The sequence below is a fragment of the Cottoperca gobio genome, chromosome 12, assembly GCF_900634415.1.
Source record: "Cottoperca gobio chromosome 12, fCotGob3.1, whole genome shotgun sequence".
Lineage (NCBI taxonomy): Eukaryota > Metazoa > Chordata > Actinopteri > Perciformes > Bovichtidae > Cottoperca > Cottoperca gobio.
In genome coordinates, this window is record NC_041366.1 from 20,723,958 (window position 1) to 20,747,074 (window position 23,117).

Sequence of the window (23,117 nt, forward strand, 5' to 3'; positions counted from 1 at the left end):
ATACATTAACATGCCTCTTGTTATCTACTACCATACATTCACATGCCTCTTGTTATCTACTACCATACATTAACATGCCTCTTGTTATCTACTACCATACATTAACATGCCTCTTGTTATCTACTACCATACATTCACATGCCTCTTGTTATCTACTACCATACATTAACATGGGTTATAAGTTATTAGATAAATGTGCCGGAGTGTACTTAGTGTCGATCATTGTCGCAAAGCTAACCGTATACGGCCCGGAGGCCGGAGGTTCCCCACCCCTGGTCTAAACAAAGCTCGCTCCCTGCACCCTGTGTGCCACAGTTCAACTCACTCTGTGTGAGTAAATCAAATCAAATCAAATGTATTTATATAGCCCAATATCACAAATTATACATTTGTCTCAGTGTGCTTTACAGACTGTACAGGATACGACACCCTCTGTCCTTAGACCCTCTGTCCTTAGACCCTCGCATCGCACAAGGAAAAACTTCCTAAAAGAAACCCCATAATTAAAGGGGGAAAAATGGAAGAAACCTCAGGTAGAGCAACTGAGGAGGGATCCCTCTCCCAGGACGGACAGACGTGCAATAGATGTCGTGTGTACAGGATAAACAACATACTCGTTTTAATCATGGACATGCATATAATTCTGATCAAAAGTATAAGAATATAACATCATGCATAGTAATGCGTATAGTACTTTAATCAAGGTATAAAAGTATAAAAATTAGTATCAAAAACCATGAACACTGATTAAATGTAAACAAGTACAACTGTACATCAGAACTTCAGCAAGATATCTCTTATGAAAGGTTAACAGGTTGATGCCCTTTGTTAAAGCTTTAAGAAATCAATTTAAGTGACCAAAGTTAATTACTATTATATATAGAAACAGTCGGCACGTATCAGATGTCTTCTATGAAGCCACCTGTAGCTGTGGTTAAGCCACCACAAGGCATTTAGCAATTTTAGCAAATCTTTAGGTATTAATTGTTCCATCTTCCACTCGTCTCTCCAGCAGGAGGACCAGTTGATCTGAGCTAATACAAGCTGAGCCTGCAGGTCGGTCCCAGGCAAACAATTACCAATAACTACATTTGATTCTGTGGTGAAGCTCCATAAATATACTTCACACTGTGCAGCTGCTCCTCTTTCACCTTGCTGTCTTCCTCGGGCAGGTTTGTTCACACATCCAGTTTGATGGAGTCCTCTGAAGGACAACAAGAGAAAGAACTCAATGAAAACTTGAATGAAGCTGAGAAACATTAGCAGACAACATTCTGGAATATTTTCCAAAAACCTCAAACAAAAACAGAATAGAAAAATATTTTGTGTACGATGAGGGCATCTCATTTTAAGATCAGATGTTCATGTAATATCTGGATGAATGGAGGATATGCTGCAATACTCACATGTTGTGTGTTTCTCAGCTGTGATCAACTCGTCATTGATCCTGTAGGAACACAATCCCAAAAGTTACGTCTCAGGTTTAAATAACAGTTTGTTGTTAGAGTCAGCCCGCTTCAGAGTCCTGACACGAGCCGACTGATGGAACGCTTTACATGGCATCATATCTTCTGTGCAAACACTACAACTGACTGCAGACAGCTCTGAGCCTGCATTACAGGAAGTAACTCGTCTTTAGTCTGGATCCAAAAACCAAACACACTACCTGTCTCACTCTTCTGTGAAATCACAAGTTCCAAAGTTACAACTTGTAACATGTTGCTTGGCTTTGCATTGTCAGCTTGTGTTTTATTGTTAGTGGAAGAATGAAAGAAAAGAAACACCAGATGAAAGAACAGGAGAACCTGCAGGCAATGAGTGAAATCACTGATTAGTTCTGCTAAGCTAGGCTACAAGTGGAAGGTAGAACTGGGGGATTCCCCAACGTGAGTAACACATTAACCCCCCTGATAGTACAATACTGCTGAACCAGCAGAGACTGACTGACCTGAGAGTCTCCAGTCTGCAGTTTGGGCTCTCCAGAAAGTCAGACAGCAGCTTCACTGTTGAATCCTGCAGCTTGTTGTAACTCAGCTCCAACTCTCTCAGATGGGAGGGGTTGGACTTCAGAGCTGAGACCAGAGAAGCCCAGCTGATCTCTGACAGACTGCAGCCCATCAATCTGAATAAAGAAAACATGATGTAGATACAAATCCATTTATAATCCGAATCAGATGTGTTCAGGTTTAAATGTGTGGCTCAACATTACTACGTCCTAATCCATGAATTGGAGTGACGCTGTCATTCTGTTATTGTGCTCATCATAACATCAGCTTCTACTTTATTATCTGTGGAAACACATTGAAATGAATGGAAACAAAGAATTCTTTGTGCTTGAGAAAGTAAACTTCATCAGTGTACACTAATATTAGTTCAGATGACCTTCTGTATACAGATGTGAGCGTTTACCACACGTGAACATAAATGTACTTTAATAACTAACAGTGGACATTTGCTACAGCTGCTTTAACAAACAGTCGTCTTCTGTGACTGCACACTCAATTTAGTGCAAGAAAAGTCAAAATATGAACAAAAGGAAATCTTTGACTTTATGGATTTATTTATGTTGTTACGGCCACGGCCTTATTTATCTGCGGGGATTACTTTGTGGATGCATGCACCTTGTTTTCCCTATTTAAGTATGCAGATTTGGATGTGTGACCGCCGCCCCTTGATTGGCTGCAGCGACACCTCCTCCGCCCACCTGATGAGGACTGAGTGGTGATTGGTGTGTACCTGTTCCGGTCCACCAATCCAAGGGACGCTGGAGAGACCAGAAGCTACAACTGCCTGGCCAGCTCGACAGTCGGGGCTGCTGGTGTTGACAGCCATATGTATTTCTGTTTGGGTCGGTGATTGTTGCGCTTGGATATAGGGTATTGAACGTAATATATTGTACATGCCATTTCGTGTTCCGTGTTCCGTGCAAACTGTCCGTTTTGTTTAGTTAGGACAGTTTGATCGTCAGCCTGTGGAACAAGCTGTTTGTAGAGCTTTGTTAAGCACGCTAGGTGCTCCGGTGCTATCTATGCTTTGTTCTTATTTTGTATTAATCCAGTTTTCACCCCGAGTTTTGTTTTAGAATTGTTTAGGTTGGGGTTTATTTTGTTAGTAGGTCCTTGACGCCTCGCTGCTCTTGTGTGAAGAGCCCTCCTTTTGTTCCATTTGTCGCTTTACATAATTGATTGCCCATTGCCCATATCATATTAATAAATACACTTTAACATCTGGTTGTATGTCATTCCCTTTTCCCTTGCCGAGCCAAGTCGTAACAATTCATTATGTTCAATTGTTCATTAAACATGTACGATCTACAGTAGTACCAGAGAGTCAGTGAACTGACCTGAGAGTCTCCAGTCTGCAGTTTGGACTCTCCAGAAAGTCAGACAGCAGCTTCACTCCTGAATCCTGCAGCTTGATGTCACTCAGGTCCAGCTCTCTCAGATGGGAGGGGTTGGACTTCAGAGCTGAGGCCAGAGAAGCCCAGCTGATCTCTGACAGACTGTAGTCCCTCAATCTGAATAAAGAATACAGTGTTTACAAGGTTTAATAATCTGTTCAGAGCTGAAGAAGTTTAGAAAGTGGAAACTCCAAACATGATCAAACTGTGAGATACAAACAGTGAAAAAGAGCTCTCATTAATATTAATGACAACGTGCTTCTATTTGAATAAAAAGCAGTGACGTCACATCCTAAACTCTGCCAGCTTCACCAGTGGATCCAACTATACAAACTCATCATGTGCAGACACACACAAAGAAAAACCACAGAAGTTGATTCAACTCAAGATCCCAAAGTTTCCAGAGAAGCAAATGTGTCAGAATGAATTCTGAAGAAATGTGAACAAAAGACATCTAGAACATTTATTTTATGAACAGTGGAGTCAGAAACTCAAAGCATCTTCAGTTTAAACTGTTCAGTATCATCAGCATATAGCTTCATAACGATGTTGGAAAAAGCAAATAGTGAATATGTTTGTTAGTGTTTGAGAGTTGAAAGAGATATTTATTCATTGTATTTATGTATTATTTATTATCATGAGTTAAAAACATGGAGGATATAACATGACATTCAGCAGTTTAAGAGCTTCAGACTGAATTCTGCAGTGTAGGATTGTTCTTGTTAGATTTAAATCTATAGCTCAACATTGATCCTCCAGTCAATGAACTAAACCACTGAAGAAGAAAACAGACTTTAGCATCAGGACACTCCGTGTGGATCAGTATAATATCAGCTTTATGTCTGCAGCTTAGTGTCAACACAACTTTCACATATTAACCTCAGAACAGAAGTAACAGATGCTGAACTGACCTGAGAGTCTCCAGTCTACAGTCTGGACTCTCCAGAAGGTCACACAGCAGCTTCACTCCTGAATCCTGCAGCTTGGTGTTGTAACTCAGCTCCAGCTCTCTCAGATGGGAGGGGTTGGACTTCAGAGCTGAGACAAGAGAAGCCCAGCTGATCTCTGACAGACTGCAGTCCCTCAATCTGATTAAAGAATACAGTGTTTACAAGGTTTAATATTCTGTTCAGAGCTGAAGAAGTTTAGAAAGTGGAAACTCCAAACATGATCAAACTGTGAGATACAAACAGTGAAAAAGAGCTCTCATTAATATTAATGACAACGTGCTTCTATTTGAATAAAAATCAGTGACATCACATCCTAAACTCTGCCAGCTCCACCAGTGGATCCAACTATACAAACTCATCATGTGCAGACACACACAAAGAAAAACCACAGAAGTTGATTCAACTCAAGATCCCAAAGTTTCCAGAGATGCCAAATCTTTCAGGATAAATTCTGAAGAAATGTGAACAAAACACTTCTAGAATATTTCTTTTAGGAACAGTGGAGTCAGAAACTCAAAGCATCTTCGGTTTAAACTGTTCAGTATCATCAGCATATAGCTTCATACAGATGTTGGAAAAAGCAAACAGTGAATATATTTGTTAGTGTTTGAGAGTTGAAAGAGATATTTATTCATTGTATTTATGTATTATTTATTATCATGAGTTAAAAACATGGAGGATATAACATGACATTCAGCAGTTTAAGAGCTTCAGACTGAATTCTGCAGTGTAGGATTGTTCTTGTTAGATTTAAATCTATAGCTCAACATTGATCCTAAACCACTGAAGAAGAAAACAGACTTTAGCATCAGGACACTCAGTGTGGATCAGTATAATATCAGCTTTATGTCTGCAGCTTAGTGTCAACACAACTTTCACATATTAACCTCAGAACAGAAGTAACAGATGCTGAACTGACCTGAGAGTCTCCAGTCTGCAGTCTGGACTCTCCAGAAAGTCAGACAGCGGCTTCACTCCTGAATCCTGCAGCTTGATGTACCACAAGTCCAGCTCTCTCAAAAGGGAGGGGTTGGACTTCAGAGCTGAGACCAATGAAGCCCAGCTGATCTCTGACAGACTGCAGCCCCCCAATCTGAATAAAGAAAACATGATGTAGATACAAATCCATTTATAATCCGAATCAGATGTGTTCAGGTTTGAAATGTGTCGCTCAACATTACTACGTCCTAATCCATGAATTGGAGTGACGCTGTCATTCTGTTATTGTGCTCATCATAACATCAGCTTCTACTTTATTATCTGTGGAAACACATTGAAATGAATGGAAACAAAGAATTCTTTGTGCTTGAGAAAGTAAACTTCATCAGTGTACACTAATATTAGTTCAGATGACCTTCTGTATACAGATGTGAGCGTTTACCACACGTGAACATAAATGTACTTTAATAACTAACAGTGGACATTTGCTACAGCTGCTTTAACAAACAGTCGTCTTCTGTGACTGCAGACTAAAATTAGTACGAAGAAAAGAAAAAGCGAAAATAGGAACAAAAGGAAATTTACAACTTTATGGACGTAAGTTATTTATGTATATAAATTATGTTCAATCGTTCATTAAACATGTTGGATCTACAGTAGTACCAAAGAGTCAGTGGACTGACCTGAGAGCCTCCAGTCTGCAGTTTGGACTCTTCAGAAAGTCAGACAGCAGCTTCACTGATGAATCATGTAGCTCGTTGTTGTAACCCAAGTCCAGCTCTTTCAGATGGGAGGGGTTGGACTTCAAAGCTGAGACCAGAGAAGCCCAGCTGATCTCTGACGGACTGCAGCCCCTCAATCTGAATAAAAATACATGATGTAACTTTAGAAAACAATGTTGCTGCTTGAAATACTTAAAGGTTTAACATTGAATGTGTTAAGGTAACTTCGATAAATTTCAGAGTGTGTATTTAAAAAAAACCTGAGATCAAATAGACTGTGTTACCACGGGAACAAGAGGAAGCTTCTCTGATAAATGTGTTTCATGTTCTTTACACAATTAGTGGAAAAGTGAAAGATTAAAGAATATTGTTGGAGAAAAACTGTCTTTAACCGATAGATTTCATAAAACTTAACAAACTGGGGTTTGTTTATGAAACGGGAAGACTCTGAAGAATGTGTAGCAAAGGGAGTAAACCAGCTGAAGGGCCACAGGGGCCCATTGTGGATCTCATGCTTTCAACATGTGGCTCTGATCCTTTCAAACATCTACAAGAATGGTGATGAACGTGGTTTCAGGAGGTCGTTAAGTACGGCACAGATACAGATACTAGGCATGATCTCCAGTGTTATTTATACTATTTTAATTTTGTTATTTTATATTATTTAATTGACTTCACACTCATTTACATCAACACTGTGATTATTGTGCTGTAAATGCTCTGTCTCATCTTCTACTAAGTTTGATGTTTTTGCTGTGAAGCACTTTGGGCTGTAATTCTTGTATGAAAGGTGCTCTACAAATAAAGCTTATTATTATTATTATTATTATTATTATTATTATTATTATTATTATTATTATTATTAAGGTTTAATAATCTGTTCAGAGCTGAAGAAGTTTACGTCATTCTCCACAATATTCAGACATTTGAAAAATAAAGAAGACAATAATAATAATTACAACGTCTTGTCTCGTCTTGTGCCAATTATATTTACTACACGAGCTACAGTCAGTGAACTGACCTCAGCGTCTCCAGTCTACAGTTTGGACTCTCCAGTCCAGCAGACAGCAGCTTCACTCCTGAATCCTGCAGTGATATTACTCTCAGCTCCAGCTCTCTCAGGTGGGAGGGGTTGGACTTCAGAGCTGAGGCCACGACTTCACATTCAGTCTCTGAGATTTCACATCTAGAAAGTCTGTCAAGACACATATATTACAAAATGTGTTATTATGAAAGAGGAAACATTAGATTTATTTCATTCTTTTGATGACAAAACATTTGCTTTTAGCAAATTTAATATCTTTATTGAGTTTAATATTTGCATTGTCGCCACCCCCGGCCAGGATACTCGGGAGATGCCCACAGGATACTGAACCCATATTAAAAAATGAATGTTATTGGAAGGCTTTATTTTGTAGGATTCCATTCATGTTTTGAACTCACATCTGAACTGATTCTTACGCACATCTGCAGATTTCCAGCTATATTTAGATGTTCCTTAAGTGTTGTTGGATTATAAACTGCGTAAGGAATTATTTTGTGTGTTTTAACTGCGTCTTAACTGCCCTCTCTCTGCTCTGGCCGGCATCTTCAGAACACAAGGTAGGACAAGCCGCTGTAACATCAGTGGTTCATCTTATCTCACTGTGTTTGACATAAAACAATAATTCTCATCACTTATCATACCTGGAGACTTGTAAATTTTGTTTGGATATAATGTTGCAGATGAAGGGAGTAGTGCTGTAGTTATGATAGGAAAATACAGGAAATACTGATTGTAAAGCACAGCAGGAGACAGGAGGAACGACGGAGTGTTAAACACAGCAGGGGACAGGAGGTGAACTGCTCTTTCTAAGAACAGTCCTCAGTGAGTTAACACGTCTGATAGCGGAGTCGATTGAATTAGCACGTCTGGGACCTGAGTTGATCAGTACATCTGTGTTTACTGTAAACCTCCATCTTGTAGAACAAAGGAAGACTGACCTGGAAGCTCTTCATGGCTTCTTGTCCTTTGAATGGGTATAAATACTGAGGCTGGGAGAGTTGCTCCGGTGAGCAACACAGCATATGTATATATATATATGTATATGTGTGAGTTTTGATCATCGATTGTATGAATAAACTCGGCTCCTTCTTGCAAGAATATTGATTGAATCTTTTATTTTATTTGAATCCTGACTTATTGGTGTTATTAGGAATATTTTTCTAACATACTTGGTCCTTCGAGCCGGATCTCAACACCTCTGTCTGCTCTTCAACACAGGAGCCTGAAACCGTATGGGGGAAGTCCGAGACTTCCTGATCAAAAGCCCTCTGCCTCGGTCTGTTACTTCAGATTTGATTCGATTTGGATAATTGAGAGGCCAGGTTATCGCTGAAGAGTGGACAGAGTGACGAGATCCGAAAAAGTAACGAATCAGTGATCAACTCAAATAACAGGTGAAGTAGGTTAACCGTTAATTGTTTGTTTTGTTTTTATGTGTGCATATTTATGTGTTATGTTGACTTTCGTATTATCGATGATAGTTGCAAGTGGTTGATTCATATATGTGTAACGAGTGCAGTAAGTTATTTTCTAAATGGGAGCTGTTGCTTTATCATAGAGAATTGCGAATAGTTATTTCATATATATGTGAGGCGTTTGGAATATCAGAGATATTGACAAACTGCAGGGTTAGCGTTTAGGATATAACAAGAAGTCCCAAATGACTAAATTGAATTCATAGACATGGGAAGCCAAGGCAGTAAGAAGATTAAGAGATTAAGAGAAGAATGAGTTAAAGTATTATTTAAAGATAAATAATTTGTATCTACAAGTAAGAGGTAATTTTGAATTGTGCATATTGGTAGCAGAGAGGAGTTCGTAGTCACAAAAGTGCAGAGGCCACAGGGCACAGCTGGAGATGCTGCAGCTGCTGCATGCATTTCTCCCCCTCCCTAGGAGAGATGTGAAGGAGGTGTGAAGAGATTTACAACTCTCACATAAGCGATCCTTATCAGGACGACACACAATTCTGAAGACAAACAGTCTGAGGGGAGAGAGAGAGTTTAACCAATTTAGGAGAAATGTTTAAGTTTAAGTTTAAAAGTATTGAATATCAATCTAGAGCAGGAGAAGTTAATAATGCCACAGAATATATATTGGCAACACTCCACAGCAAGATATAGGAGTATTTGAGAGAAGCATAAGATAAGATAAGATAAGATAGATAGAGAGATACTTTATTAAACCCGAGGGAAATTTAGGTTAAGAGGGTTAGGGAGTAGTTATCAATTAAGTCAAGATGTAAAAAGAAAAAGAGTGGGGATCCATTAGGGGGCAGCACCCGTAGCAGAGACATTTTATGACGAGAGCAGTGAAACCTATTACCAGAACCCCAGAAGAAGTCAATATAAGAGTAGAGGGGGAGGTTTCAGGGGCACAGGTAGAGGGGGTAGATCAGGCAGAGAGGGAGTGTGTTACAGTTGTAGCAAACCAAGACACTGGGCAAGAGAGTGCAGATCCAGACGTCAGAGAAATGACGTAGATGAGGGAGGAGCTACGAAAACAATAACTTCCAAGTATGACGGTCCAAATCTCCGGAATCAGGTCGTATAATTTCCCCCACACACACACACTTACATAACCCATAGAAGAGGAGACTGTTATAACTGAAAATTGTAGAATTATGTCTCCTACTTGAAGTGAAACCATGGTTCACTGTGCGTGTGGGTGACAGATATGTAGACATTTTGTGTGATTCCGGAGTCTGTAGAGCAGTGAATAGAGCAGATACATACCATAGAATAATCAGAATAAGGAGCGTAAAATAAAACGATAGAATAAGTTTAGAGAAAATTGTAGAAGACATTAGAATTGGACCATATTAGAGACGGTATCCGATTAAATAAGAAGTGTCTGAGGAAATTAGACCAATAGGCTGTAATTGAGTCAGGAATAATAATGTAATGTCCTGACTTACCTTACAATATTATTTCCATTAGGGAAAACAGCACCATCTATAGGATGGAGAATGGTACAAGATTTACAGGCAGTAAATAAGGCTGTAGTACCAAGAGCATCCACAGTCCCAGATACATTCACGTTTTTAAAAAGATATGGCTCCAGAGAGCAAATTATTTTAGTGAAATTAACTGACTTAGCAAACGCATTATTTTCCATTCCAGTGGAAAAGAAAAGTCAGTTTTAGTTTGCGTTCCAATATGAGGGAAAGAAGTGCACTAACACAAGAATCCCATAAGGATATTGTGAGAGCACTTACTATATTTTCACAGACCGATAGCAGTTAATATAGCTAAATTTGACCCTCCAAGAAATAGTCAGATATTATTGTATGTAGATGACATTTTGATTTGTTCAAAAACAACACAATTGTAAGGAAGATACGCATGCTTTGTTAACATTTTTATGTCAGCAAGGACACAAAGTTAGACCAACAGCTGAAGACGGAGAACCACATGACTGTGACAAGTAGACTGTACCAAGACCAGACTTGACCGACATTCCCTAAGAGGAATCAGAGATAGAAATGTTTGTTGACAAAATTATACAGGCGGTAACTATGCATTTTCTATTTCTGAAAGTAAATGCACGGCACATACGACAGGAACCGATCCAGTTTTAGTAGGCAACAGGAAAGCAGATGACGAAGCCAAGAAGGCAGCACAAGCAGGGAGTGAAGTTAAGCAACAGTATGTAAATGAGAGAACAGACATACCAGAACATATAGACAGAGAGATATTGAAAGATATGCAGAATGCAGCTACAAAGTAAAGAAAAGCTATTTGAACTAAGAATAATTGCATACAGGACAAAGACGACATTTGGAAGAGTACTTGACCAGAGAAGAAGTTAGTACTAGCAAGACGTTTGTATCAATGTGTATGTATTTTTGAGCCATGATATAGATCATGTCTCAACAGGAGGGAAGGTTACATTGATAGAAAGTATATTCATAGCATTTGGCTTTACAAACTACATGATTTCTTTTTTTGTTTAGCATGTACAGGATGTACAAAGGGAAGCTTTCGTCTTCTAAGACAGTGGTCCCCAACCACCGGTCCGCGGAAAAATCACCGGATACATCTATCTGTGCATCTGTGTCTCTTGACACATGTCAAGACGCTCGTCAGTCACGTGATACTTTACTTAAAATAATTATGCCCACAAGCAACAATGAGTGGAAAACAAACATCTTTAAAGAGCTTTTTTGGAAAAGGGAAAAGACCCAATGAGGAGACATTTAAAAAACAATATCAGGAGTCACTTAAAATACGTGTTTACCGCTACAGCTCTGCATAACATACAGGCTCACACATGAGGCAACGAAGGCTTCATAACGGCTTCGCCGGCACAAGGCGTTAAAAGACAAGCCCTTGGAGTTTTTTCAAAGAAAAAACCATGAACAAGAAGGACATAAACAATTACTGATGGTCACCACATCAACACATGCGAGTGCGCTGAGAGCGTCATACTTAGTGACTAACCGTGTCGCTAAGAGAAGAAACCTTTTACTATTGGTGAAGAATTTATACCCCTATAGTGTGCATGTGACGTCACGCTTACGTCCCAACCCATAAATCAGCCATGTTGGATGATATACACAACCAAGACGGCGCCCGTTCACGTGTGAGTTGCTGCAACGCTTCGTAATTTTCTTTGTATTTAAACGTCTAAGATTGAAAGAAAATGTCAATCGTGTGCGCAGTGTATAATTGTGGTCATAACGCTACTCGTGACCTTCATTTGTGTGTTGGTTGCCCACGACGTTTGTAGCACAAGGTAGTTCACAATATCCGGATATTCAATCGGCGGTAATGAATCTAAATCCTCAATATAATCAGACGGCTTTAGCGTGTACGGGTCACGGCCGCAAATTTGGACTTTTCTCTCTGAATCTTGCCTTTGCAGAGGACTCCAGAGAGTTACAATACTTTGAAGAAGTCGGAGTTGTATTGCTGTTGTTGTTCGCTTTAGACGGCATTGTTGATTTGTATATCATCCAACATGGAGTCGCACGCCTACGTCACAGTTTTGTCACGTGTTTGCACACTATCTATTGGACCGGCTCGTTGTTTGAGACACAAGCTCAGGGCTCCCACTAATTCAATGCTGAGTTTTTTTATGCACTTTATATTTGTTTTTATGCCGGCCGTATCGTTTTTTTCCGTCATATTTATTAATTTGAGTTGTATTATATTCCAGCTATGAGAGAACTTATGGACAAACAATCGCATCTAGAATTAGACATAGAAGAAGAAGTGTCATAACTGTTAAGAAGAAAAGATATTACGAAATTTGTTTGTTGTGTCACATGAAGAAAACTCGGAGAGGAGAGTCCAGTGAAACCAGGAGATTGGGTATTCCTAAAAGTCATCAAAAGGAAACACTGGCATTCTCCAAGGTGGGATGGACCGTTTCAAGTCCTATTGACAACACCCACAGCAGTCCGAGTCAAAGAAAGAGCATCCTGAAGACACCTGACACACTGTAAACGGGTAAATATATCACCCACTCCTGCGGGAGACACTGATCCTCCATAAAAGCAGAAACTGGACCTCTTCGTGGTGAAGTCTGACTACACCAGGAGGTGGTACTCATAGGGGCGCTTGTCTCAACATCAGTGAAGAGATCAACCGACCCGAAGTGTTAAAAGAGGACTGTAGAAGGAGGTCAGAGTCTCAACAGGAGGGGTGAGTACCCTGTACCAGAGACTAAGAAAGAACCCTGCATCATCCAATATAATGAGATAATGTTGCGATGGTGTTCCCACACATCTGGTGGGAAACACGGAACCTGAAGAACTTCAAAAGCAAAGAATATCACATCGCACAGCCACATACAAATTTGATTTATGTAATGTATAACCTGTCCTTCTCTAACAATATGCAAAACAGATCAGAGGAGAGGAAAACACTCAGTTCCTCTGGAGTGGAAGCTGGAGTAAGGCAGTATGCTCAACATCCAAAGATGGATGGGACAATACTGTACAAGATACATCAGGTTTACTGAATAGAAATTTAGCAATTTGCTCAAAGGAATAAGAGGAGTGACATGTAAGAAAGCAAATGATTGTAATCCAGTATTCCTCACCATCATTTCATCATATCGTAGAGATTAGAGTGTTTGTTTTAGCAGCTGAGGTTTTAGGAGCAGGTCCACAAGGACATTTAGGATAAAGGTTGAGGACAAGAAAACTGCAATCTCAAAGCAGAGTCAGTTGGGAAAGGAATTGGGAGTAACAGCAAGGAAAAGAGTAGGCATAGAGACAGGATATACGGAGAAGAATATGTGGCTTGACTGGAAGTTGCAGCTCAGTAAAGATATTGAATAGTATTGTGTGTGCACCAGCCAGGCCCCTCTTTGCTTTAAAGCCCAGTGCCATTTCTATTTGGAGAATAGCGCCGAGTTTAAATGTCTGTTAACAATGATGCATAGAGTAACGGAACCACCCAGTCCAATTAGCAAATATCTCCATAAGAGATATTCAGCTCACAGAACCATAGCACAAGACAGAAATATGTGCATTGGTGACACTGGTCGAGCGTTTTTATGTTTTACCCATAACATAACTTTTGCAAGCTTGAACTCAGTTGAAGAGAAGCACAGCGCCTGGGAGGAGCTTCAGCTCCACAGCATACAAAGAGCAGCCCAGAGGAGTGCCAGATGAGTTCAAGGCAAAAGTCAAATTGGAGCAGGTTTTGAATCATTGTTTTTCTGGTAGGCAACTACCAACAAGAATGTGGATTAGATTAATTACATGTATTGTATTTAACAGAGATTTATTCATTAATACAAGGGATACAGTTTAGGGACAAGCTGAACAACAAGCAGCCACTAGTTTAATGGCATGGCAGAACAGAATGGCTTTAGATATGCTCCTAGCAGAGAAGGAGCCTTACAAGGATCGACAACATTAGATAAATAATTAGCAGAGAATTCAGGAATAGAGAATTATTTTGGTGATGCTATGGAAAGATGGTTCGGGAAATGGTGGTTTTCATCATGTTACTGGTATCTTCAGCATTAATAGATATATTAATACTTACTGTATGTAGATATTGTTTTAAAACATGAATTAGAAGCCGTATGATTAAATTGAATGAATCCGCAATAACAAAACAAATGGTACACGAGTATCAGCCAGTTTCCATACAGATTGGAGGGTACGATATGAAAAGGAGATGACGTCATCTAAGAATGAGGAAGAAGATGATACACTCCCATACCAGGACGGTATGGGGGCCTTATTTAAAGAAGAAATCAAAGACACTGAACTGCATAAGCATAATGATTCCGATGCTGACAATCCTAAAGAAGTGACATCGTGATGAAGGAGCTGAACAAAGGAAGCTGGATAAAGACAGCGTCTGTTTCAAGAATATTTTGATTTTAATGTGATGTATTGGTGTATTTTATTTTGTTGTTATACTTTGTATAAACAGGAGGATTATGATAGGAAAACACAGGAAATACTGATTGTAAAGCACAGCAGGAGACAGGAGGTGAACTGCTCTTTCTAAGAACAGTCCTCAGTCTAGTGAATTAGCACGTCTGGGACATGAGTTGATCAGTACCTCTGTGTTTACTGTAAACCTCCATCTTGTAGAACAAAGGAAGACTGACCTGGAAGCTCAAGCTCAAAGATTGTATGAATAAACTCGGCTCCTTCTTGCAAGAATATTGATTGAATCTTTTATTTAATTTTAATCCTGACATCGTGGTGTTATTAGGAATATTTTTCTAACAAGTTACATTAAAGCTTCCATGATGTCCACAGTGTGTCAGTGTGATCTGATCCTAGGTCTGTCTCTGCTAGCTACCTTCTGCTGTCACTGACTGTTGACAAACGCAACAGAAAGGAAACAAATCATTGAAAGTATCAGAGATGTACAGAAATAAATGTTAATATAAAGACTCAGGTATTACCTGTGTGTCTGATGTAATGATGAAGAAACTGCTAGAATGTAACAACAACTTCTCTGCATTCACTCAGAACTGTAAAATGTGATGAAACCTCGAGCACCTCTAAAGTCTTTAGTTTGACAAGGTCTGCATGTCGCCTCCATCCCCCAAAGGAATGTAATGAGAGGAAGAAACTGTCAAGTGTAACAATTATTACAAATAAATAGAAATGTGTTCATGAACTTCACAGATAGAAGCTGAAAACACTTGTTTTGCTCTCACAGCGTTTGAAACAGCTCAAGAACATCTGAAACTAAATAATGAAATAAAAAGTGGATATATTTATTCAATAAAATGAATTTTCTCGTGTATATTTGAAGAACTACATTTCTAATCTACTCTGATTTATAAAGTTAATCACATCTGGACTTACACAGCCTTTCTGCAGTTCCTCACAGCTGGAATCAGTCTCCGTCGTCCCTCCTCTGACGTGTTGTACTTCTTCAGGTCCAACTCATCCAGAACCTCCTCTGACATCTGCAGCATGTGAGCCAGAGCTGAGCACTGGATCTCAGAGAGTTTCTTCTGTGATCTGTTCTCTGACTGCAGGAACTCTTGGATCTCCTGATGTACTGAGTGGTCCTTCATCTCTGTCAGACAGTGGAAGATGTTGATGCTTCTGTCAGCAGAGGTATTGTTACTGCTCATCTCCTTCAAGGTGTTGATGGCTCTCTGGATCATTTGTGGACTGTTGCCTGTCTGACCCAGCAGGCCTCCTAAGAGTCTCTGGTTGGACTTCAGAGAGAGGCCGTGGAGAAAGCGGACAAACAGGTCCAGGTGGCCATTCTTACTTCTGAGGGATTTCTGCATGGCTTCAGACAAGAAGACATCCAGGGATGAGTACTTCTTCCAGTGTTTCCCCAGGGTGTTCTTCTTCCAGTGTTTCCCCAGGAAGTCCTTCAGTACCTCTGGTAGTTCCTGTTGCTGTAACAGTGGAACAGGTAGACTGCAGCCAGAAACTCCTGAATGCTCAGATGAACAAAGCAGTAGACTGTTTTCTGGAAGATCACACTCTCTCTTTTGAAGATCTCTGTACAAACTCCTGAGTACACCAAGGCCTCCGTGGCATCAAGACCACACTGCTCCAGGTCTTCTTGGTAGAACATGATGTTTCCTTTCTCCAGATGTTCAAACGCCAGCCTCCCCAGCTTCAGAAGAAGTTTCCCGTCAGCCTTCGTCAGCTCCTGTCGACTCGTCTCATGTCCCTCATCATACTTCTGCTTCTTCCTCTTGGTCTGAATCAGCAGGAAGTGTGAGTACATGTCAGTGAGGGTCTGGGGCAGCTCTCCTCTCTGGTCTGTAGTCAACATGTGGTCCAGAACTGTAGCAGTGATCCAGCAGAAGACGGGGATCAGACACATGATGTGGAGGCTCCTGGATGTCTTCATGTGAGAGATGATTCTGCCGGACCGTTCTTCATCACTGAATCTCCTCCTGAAGTACTCCTCCTTCTGGACGTCAGTGAAGCCTCGTACTTCTGTTACCCTGTCCACACGTGCAGGAGGGATCTGATTGGCTGCTGCAGGTCGGGAAGTTATCCAGACGAGAGCCGAGGGAAGCAGATTCCCGCTGATGAGGTTTGTCAACAGCACGTTGACTGATGACGGCTGTGTGACATCAGACACAACCTCATTGTTGTGGAAATCCAGTGAAGGTCTGCTTTCATCCAGGCCGTCAAAGATGAACAAAACGTTATAGACAGCGAGCGTCTCTGCTGTGACCTTCTGTAAGGTTGGATGGAAAACATGGAGCAGCCTGAGAAGACTGTACTGCTCAGCTTTGATCAAGTTCAGCTCCCTGAAGGAAAGCGGAATCACCAGACTGACATCTTGGTTTTCCAAACCCTCTGCCCAGTCCAGAGTGAACTTCTGCACTGAGAAGGTTTTTCCAACGCCAGCGACGCCGACCGTCAGAGCGACTCTGATGTGTACCTGTTGGTCAGGTGAGGCTTTAAAGATGTCGTGGCACTTGATTGGAGCGTCACGGAGGATCTTTTTCTTGGAAGCTGTCTCAAGCTGCTTCACCTCATGTTGAGTATTAACCTCTTCACTCAGTCCCTCTGTGATGTAGAGCTCAGTGTAGATCCTGTTGAGGAGGGTTTTACTCACTGTTTCTTCACTTCCTTCAGTCACACATTCACATCTCCTCTTCAGACTGATCCTATGTTCATCTAAAACCTCCTGCAGACCTCTATCTGCTGAAAGAGAAGACACATGTGAGATTAATAAATATATATAACAGATCATAATGTGCTGTACAAACAAATGAAGCAGGAAGAATCCTGTTTTCAGACATGAAGACAGCAGCAGACAGATGTACAGTCTTACTGTGTGCACAGCTGGTCTGACTGGCTGTCTGCAGTCTTGTTCTGGATCTGTTTCCACACTGGGGACAGGGGGGGTCTCCTGATGAAGCAGACTGGTCCCAGTATGAGGCGATGCACTGTCTGCAGAACCAGTGTCCACAGCTGGTAGAGACTGGATCCTTCAGGACGTCCTGACACAAAGCACAGCTGGACCGCTGCTCCTCCACAGAAACAGGAGTTTTGCTCTTCTTTCTGTGGAGATGAACATGTTCTTTATAACAGGGGTTCCTAAAGTGGGGGTCGCGGAGACACCGAGGGGGGGGTCGCGAGATGATTTTCAGAATCCTCTCGATGTGACCCCTGAGGTGATTACGACAGATTAACGACAGTATCACTTGCAGGTGACAGGTCACTTTACAGCGCCACAGTAAACATCACAGACGTCACACACACACACACACACACACACACACATGTCAGTGTGCACCAGTAGATTTCTTCCGAACAGTCCAAATCAATACACCAGGCTTTAAGCCGAGGACATTATTTTTCAAAATGAAACGTTGGTTAATACCAACCAAAGACAAGGCAGAGAGGCCAGCGGAGAAGGCAGCAGAGAAAGGCCGTCGACTTCTGGCTCAAAAGGCATCATATGAGGTAGCATATTTAATTGCACAGCTGTGCAAAAAAGCCACACACAATCGGGGGAAACCCGAATAAAACCTGCTGCTATCGCTATGAGTCGGGCAATGCATGGGGATAAACAGGCGCGGGAGCTAGAAGCAGTGCCGCTGTCTGACGGGACCATATTCCGCCGCATCACGGACATGGCCCAGGACATAAAGTGTCAGCTGATTGACAGAGTGAAGAAAGGGAAAAATGCTTTGCAGTTACATGAATCCACAGATGTATCAAACTCTGCCCAGCTGCTTGTTTTCAGACAATATGACTGGATAAGATCACCATTCACTGTAACGACCGCAAGTCATCTGTCATCCGACATGGAGGACGCACTGGTTGAAGTGACCGCAATTTTACCGCAAGCTTTTAATTCAAAGACGCTTGCTGAGTTCTGGATTTCAGTCAACTATCCAAGGCCGCAATGGACGTACTGACGCCGTTTGGCTCTACTTACCCGTGCAAAAAGACTTTCTCGGCACTGACATATTAAAAATAAATACAGATCGCGTCTAAACGTGGAGGATGATCTCCAAGTAGCCGTCTCCAAAATTAAAGCCAGAGTGGCCGTGCTGTGCTCCACACATAGTGCCCACCCATCTCATTAGGTGAGATTAACATCTGCTAACATGGAAATTAAAGTATTGTGTCAAAATGAAGTTTGCACATGACAGCAACAATGTTCACTCATAAGTTACATTCCTTTGACTGGCGTATTCTGCTTTTGTCTTATAGTAAATGTAATGTAAAATCATATCATGGTTGTCAGGCTGGTTGTCGTTTTGTGTTGTCGTTATGCCTGTGTTTGGATACGCCTATTAGTACGTGCATCCTGTGCGCACGTTTTCTTATGTTTCAGTCACCTCCGGGGATAGTGGAGGTCGCCAGTCTCTGGCACCGTTATTTTGGGGGTTGCAGGGCTGAAAAGTTTGGGAACCCCTGCTTTATAACACATTACAACAGTGGTAATAATAATTGGTATAACCTATGTCTCCAACATGACAATTGTTCCAAAGTGGCAGTTTAGTCCCAGTTATCTACTGTGTTTCTTTACTGTACTCTACTCTGTTTATTTACTGTACTCTACTGTATTTATTTACTGTACTCTAGTAAGTGTCTTTACTGTACTCTACTGTAATTCTGTACTGTACTCTACTGTGTTTATTTACTATACTCTACTGCGTTTCTGTACTGTACTCTACTGTGTTTCTTTACTATACTCTACTGTGTTTCTTTACTGTACTCTACTGCATTTCTTTACTGTACTCTACTGCATTTCTTTACTGTACTCTACTGCGTTTCTGTACTGTACTCTACTGTGTTTCTTTACTATACTCTACTGTGTTTCCTTACGATACTCTACTGAGTTTTTTTAATATACTCTACTGTGTTTCTTTACTATACTCTACTGTGTTTCTTTACTGTACTCTACTGTGTTTCTTTACTGTACACTATTGCGTTTCTTTACTGTACTCTACTTTTTTTCTATACTGTATTCTACTGTGTTTCTTTACTGTACTCTACTGTATTTCTTTACTTTACTCTACTGTGTTTCTTTACTGTACTCTACTTTTTTTCTATACTGTATTCTACTGTGTTTCTTTACTGTACTCTACTGTGTTTCTTTACTGTACTCTACTGCGTTTCTTTACTGTACTCTACTGTGTTTCTTTACTGTACTCTACTGTGTTTCTTTACTGTACTCTACTGTGTTTCTTTACTGTACTCTACTGTGTTTCTTTACTGTACTCTGTGTTTCTTTACTGTACTCTACTGTGTTTCTTTACTGTACTCTACTGCGTTTCTTTACTATACTCTACTGCGTTTCTTTACTGTACTCTACTGCGTTTCTTTACTATACTCTACTGCGTTTCTTTACTGTACTCTACTGTGTTTCTTTACTGTACTCTACTGCGTTTCTTTACTATACTCTACTGTGTTTCTTTACTGTACTCTACTGCGTTTCTTTACTATACTCTACTGCGTTTCTTTACTGTACTCTACTGTGTTTCTTTACTGTACTCTACTGTGTTTCTTTACTGTACTCTACTGTGTTTCTTTACTGTACTCTACTGCGTTTCTTTACTATACTCTACTGTGTTTCTTTACTGTACTCTACTGTATTTCTTTACTTTACTCTACTGTGTTTCTTTACTGTACTCTACTGTATTTCTTTACTGTACTCTACTGTATTTCTTTACTTTACTCTACTGTGTTTCTTTACTGTACTCTACTGTATTTCTTTACTGTACACTATTGCGTTTCTTTACTGTACTCTACTTTTTTTCTATACTGTACTCTACTGTGTTTCTTTACTGTACTCTACTGTGTTTCTTTACTGTACTCTACTGTGTTTCTTTACTATACTCTACTGCGTTTCTTTACTATCCTCTACTGTGTTTCTTTACTGTACTCTACTGTGTTTCTTTACTGTACTCTACTGCGGTTCTTTACTGTACTCTACTGTGTTTCTTTACTGTACTCTACTGTGTTTCTTTACTGTACTCTACTGCGTTTCTTTACTATCCTCTACTGTGTTTCTTTACTGTACTCTACTGTGTTTCTTTACTGTACTCTACTGTGTTTCTTTACTGTACTCTACTGTGTTTCTTTACTGTACTCTACTGCGGTTCTTTACTGTACTCTACTGTGTTTCTTTACTGTACTCTATTGTGTTTCCTTACTGTACTCTACTGGGCTCATGTAATTATAAAACATTAGATTATCAGAGAACATAAAAACTGAATCCTCTTCAGGTCAGTTTACAGTAGAAACAGATTCTTACTTTGTGTCTGAGGGTCCAGGTTCATTACTGAAGAGTAGAGGTATCTCTATAGACTTCACAGACAGACAGCTGGGGACTGCAGACACTGAGCCGTCCTCCTCCTCCTCATCTGTTAAATCATTCATCTTCTCCAGTCTGACACACACACACACACACACACACACACACACACACACACACACACACACACACACACACACACACACACACACACACACAAGAAAATGTAGTTAGATTAGTAGAATTGAGTTTTATTTCCAGTAGAAGGACTTTGTTAAACTGAATCCACGTTTCCCTTTATTTATCTGAAGGAGAATCTTCTCCTAAAGGAAAATTCATCCTTCAGTTCATCACAAACATCATCTGGAGATACATGTTTAACTGACAGGAAGAACTGAGACCAGAACCATGTTTACCTCTGAGATGTAGTGCAGTACAAGTATAAAGGTGATTTACTCAAGTGCAGTACTTCAGTAAAAGTACTTATTGATATTCTGATTGTGGATCCATTATTTAATAACCAGATTATGATTGTGGTGTCTTTTGAACACTGGAAATGATTGATGAGGCTAAATGCTTCAGGTAAAGTAGAGAATATATAACTCCTATCAAACCAGAAACTCATGAATCATCAGCCTCATGTGACTGAACGGAAATGACCAGAAATAAAACTGTAAATGTAAAAAGTGTTCCTTGCTGACAGACAGACTCTCCGACTCTCTGGATTGAATTGTATCCCTGATCAAAGTAAATGGAGAAATAACAGATTATGGAAATAAATATATTTCTACTAAATGATAAAGTAGTTTGTGCTCCGTTGTGTTGTTTATATCTACAGTTACATGTTTTAACGAGCTGGTAAATAAACAATAAAACACAAAGGTTTAGAGTGGAGCACTTGAGTTTAATGTGATCTGTGTCCTTAGACTCTGTCCTTAGACCCTCTGTCCTTAGACTCTGTCCTCAGACCCTCTGTCCTTAGACTCTGTCCTCAGACCCTCTGTCCTTAGACCCTCTGTCCTTAGACCCTCTGTCCTTAGACTCTGTCCTTAGACCCTCTGTCCTTAGACCCTCTGTCCTTAGACTCTGTCCTCAGACCCTCTGTCCTTAGACCCTCTGTCCTTAGACCCTCTGTCCTCAGATCCTCTGTCCTTAGACCCTCTGTCCTTAGACTCTGTCCTTAGACCCTCTGTCCTTAGACCCTCTGTCCTTAGACTCTGTCCTTAGACCCTCTGTCCTCAGACCCTCTGTCCTTAGACCCTCTGTCCTTAGACCCTCTGTCCTTAGACCCTCTGTCCTTAGACTCTGTCCTTAGACCCTCTGTCCTTAGACCCTCGCATCGCACAAGGAAAAACTTCCTAAAAGAAACCCCATAATTAAAGGGGGAAACATGGAAGAAACCTCAGGGAGAGACTGAGGAGGGATCCCTCCCCCAGGACGGACAGACGTGACAGACGTGAAAAGGCAGAAACTTCTTCCTGCTCAGATGTCAACACACTCTGCGCATGTCTGCTATCAACCCGGAGTCACTGTCAGCACCGGACACCTTGTTTACAGGAGCACGGCTTTTATTTTGAAACTACTTCCGGGAGTTCCGCCCCGAAACGGACACAAAGTTAATTTGAACTTTTAGAAGGTAAAAAGCAAGAAGAAGAAGTTTAGTGTTGACTGGTTGGAGAAAGAACAAGCATTGATCCGGAGGGTGACGGGTTGTGAGGCTGCTCTCCATCTGGACTGTGCTGCTGTGTGACATGTAGCGATGATGCTCACAAACATTTCATCACATTGGACTCCAGGACTCTGCTTGTTAGAGACACACAGCAGGACACACTAAAGAATGAATGTGTAAAACCCCAGCAGAGCTGCTGTTAACACTCACCCTGTTCTGCTGCTGCGGCTCTGTCGACGAGAAAATGGCGTCTGTCAGTCCGACTTGTTACTTTCACTTTCAATGTCCCTCCCTGTTGGCAACTCCTCCTGCGTTTCATCAGCAGCTTTACTGTGTGAATGTGTTCACAGACAGGATTATTGTTCCGATGCTCTCACAGTTACACAGTTCAAGAACACATTAAAGATAAAACAGACATGCAGCTGAAAACAAGTACAAATAATAAAACCTCTGAAAATACTCAACAGCAGTAAAAGTCCTGCATCCAGAACCTTACTTCAGTAAAGTGTGGAAGTATTGGAAGTAAAGTGTACTTTAAAAAGTACTGATTGTGCAGTAAATGTAGTTAAAGTACTTAAAGTAAAAGTAAAAACACATTTAAATGTCAACCTACAGATTTGTACATCCAAAGCTTCTTTGGAGGTTTTTGAATGAAGCTTTGAATGTGTCGACATATTTTATGACACAATCACCTTAAAAAATCC

At 40.6% G+C, this 23,117-nt stretch overlaps 1 protein-coding gene and 1 long non-coding RNA gene across 2 annotated transcripts; both read right to left on the reverse strand.

Moving 5' to 3' along the window:
* Positions 1-617: 617 nt before the first annotated feature.
* On the reverse strand, positions 618-22,771 carry LOC115016718 (NACHT, LRR and PYD domains-containing protein 12-like). Its single transcript, XM_029444712.1, is given in 13 exon segments — positions 618-1,204; positions 1,407-1,447; positions 1,949-2,122; positions 3,344-3,517; positions 4,312-4,488; positions 5,270-5,443; positions 5,973-6,149; positions 7,033-7,206; positions 15,350-15,879; positions 15,882-17,173; positions 17,304-17,533; positions 20,745-20,879; positions 22,624-22,771. Coding segments are annotated over 12 exon segments (3,270 nt in total). The 5' UTR covers positions 20,870-20,879; positions 22,624-22,771; the 3' UTR covers positions 618-1,202.
* On the reverse strand, positions 13,777-15,339 carry LOC115016764 (uncharacterized). Its single transcript, XR_003833188.1, has 2 exons — positions 14,941-15,339; positions 13,777-14,850 (listed from the first exon to the last, which is right to left on the reverse strand). It is a non-coding gene; the product is annotated as an uncharacterized LOC115016764 (long non-coding RNA).
* Positions 22,772-23,117: the final 346 nt, after the last annotated feature.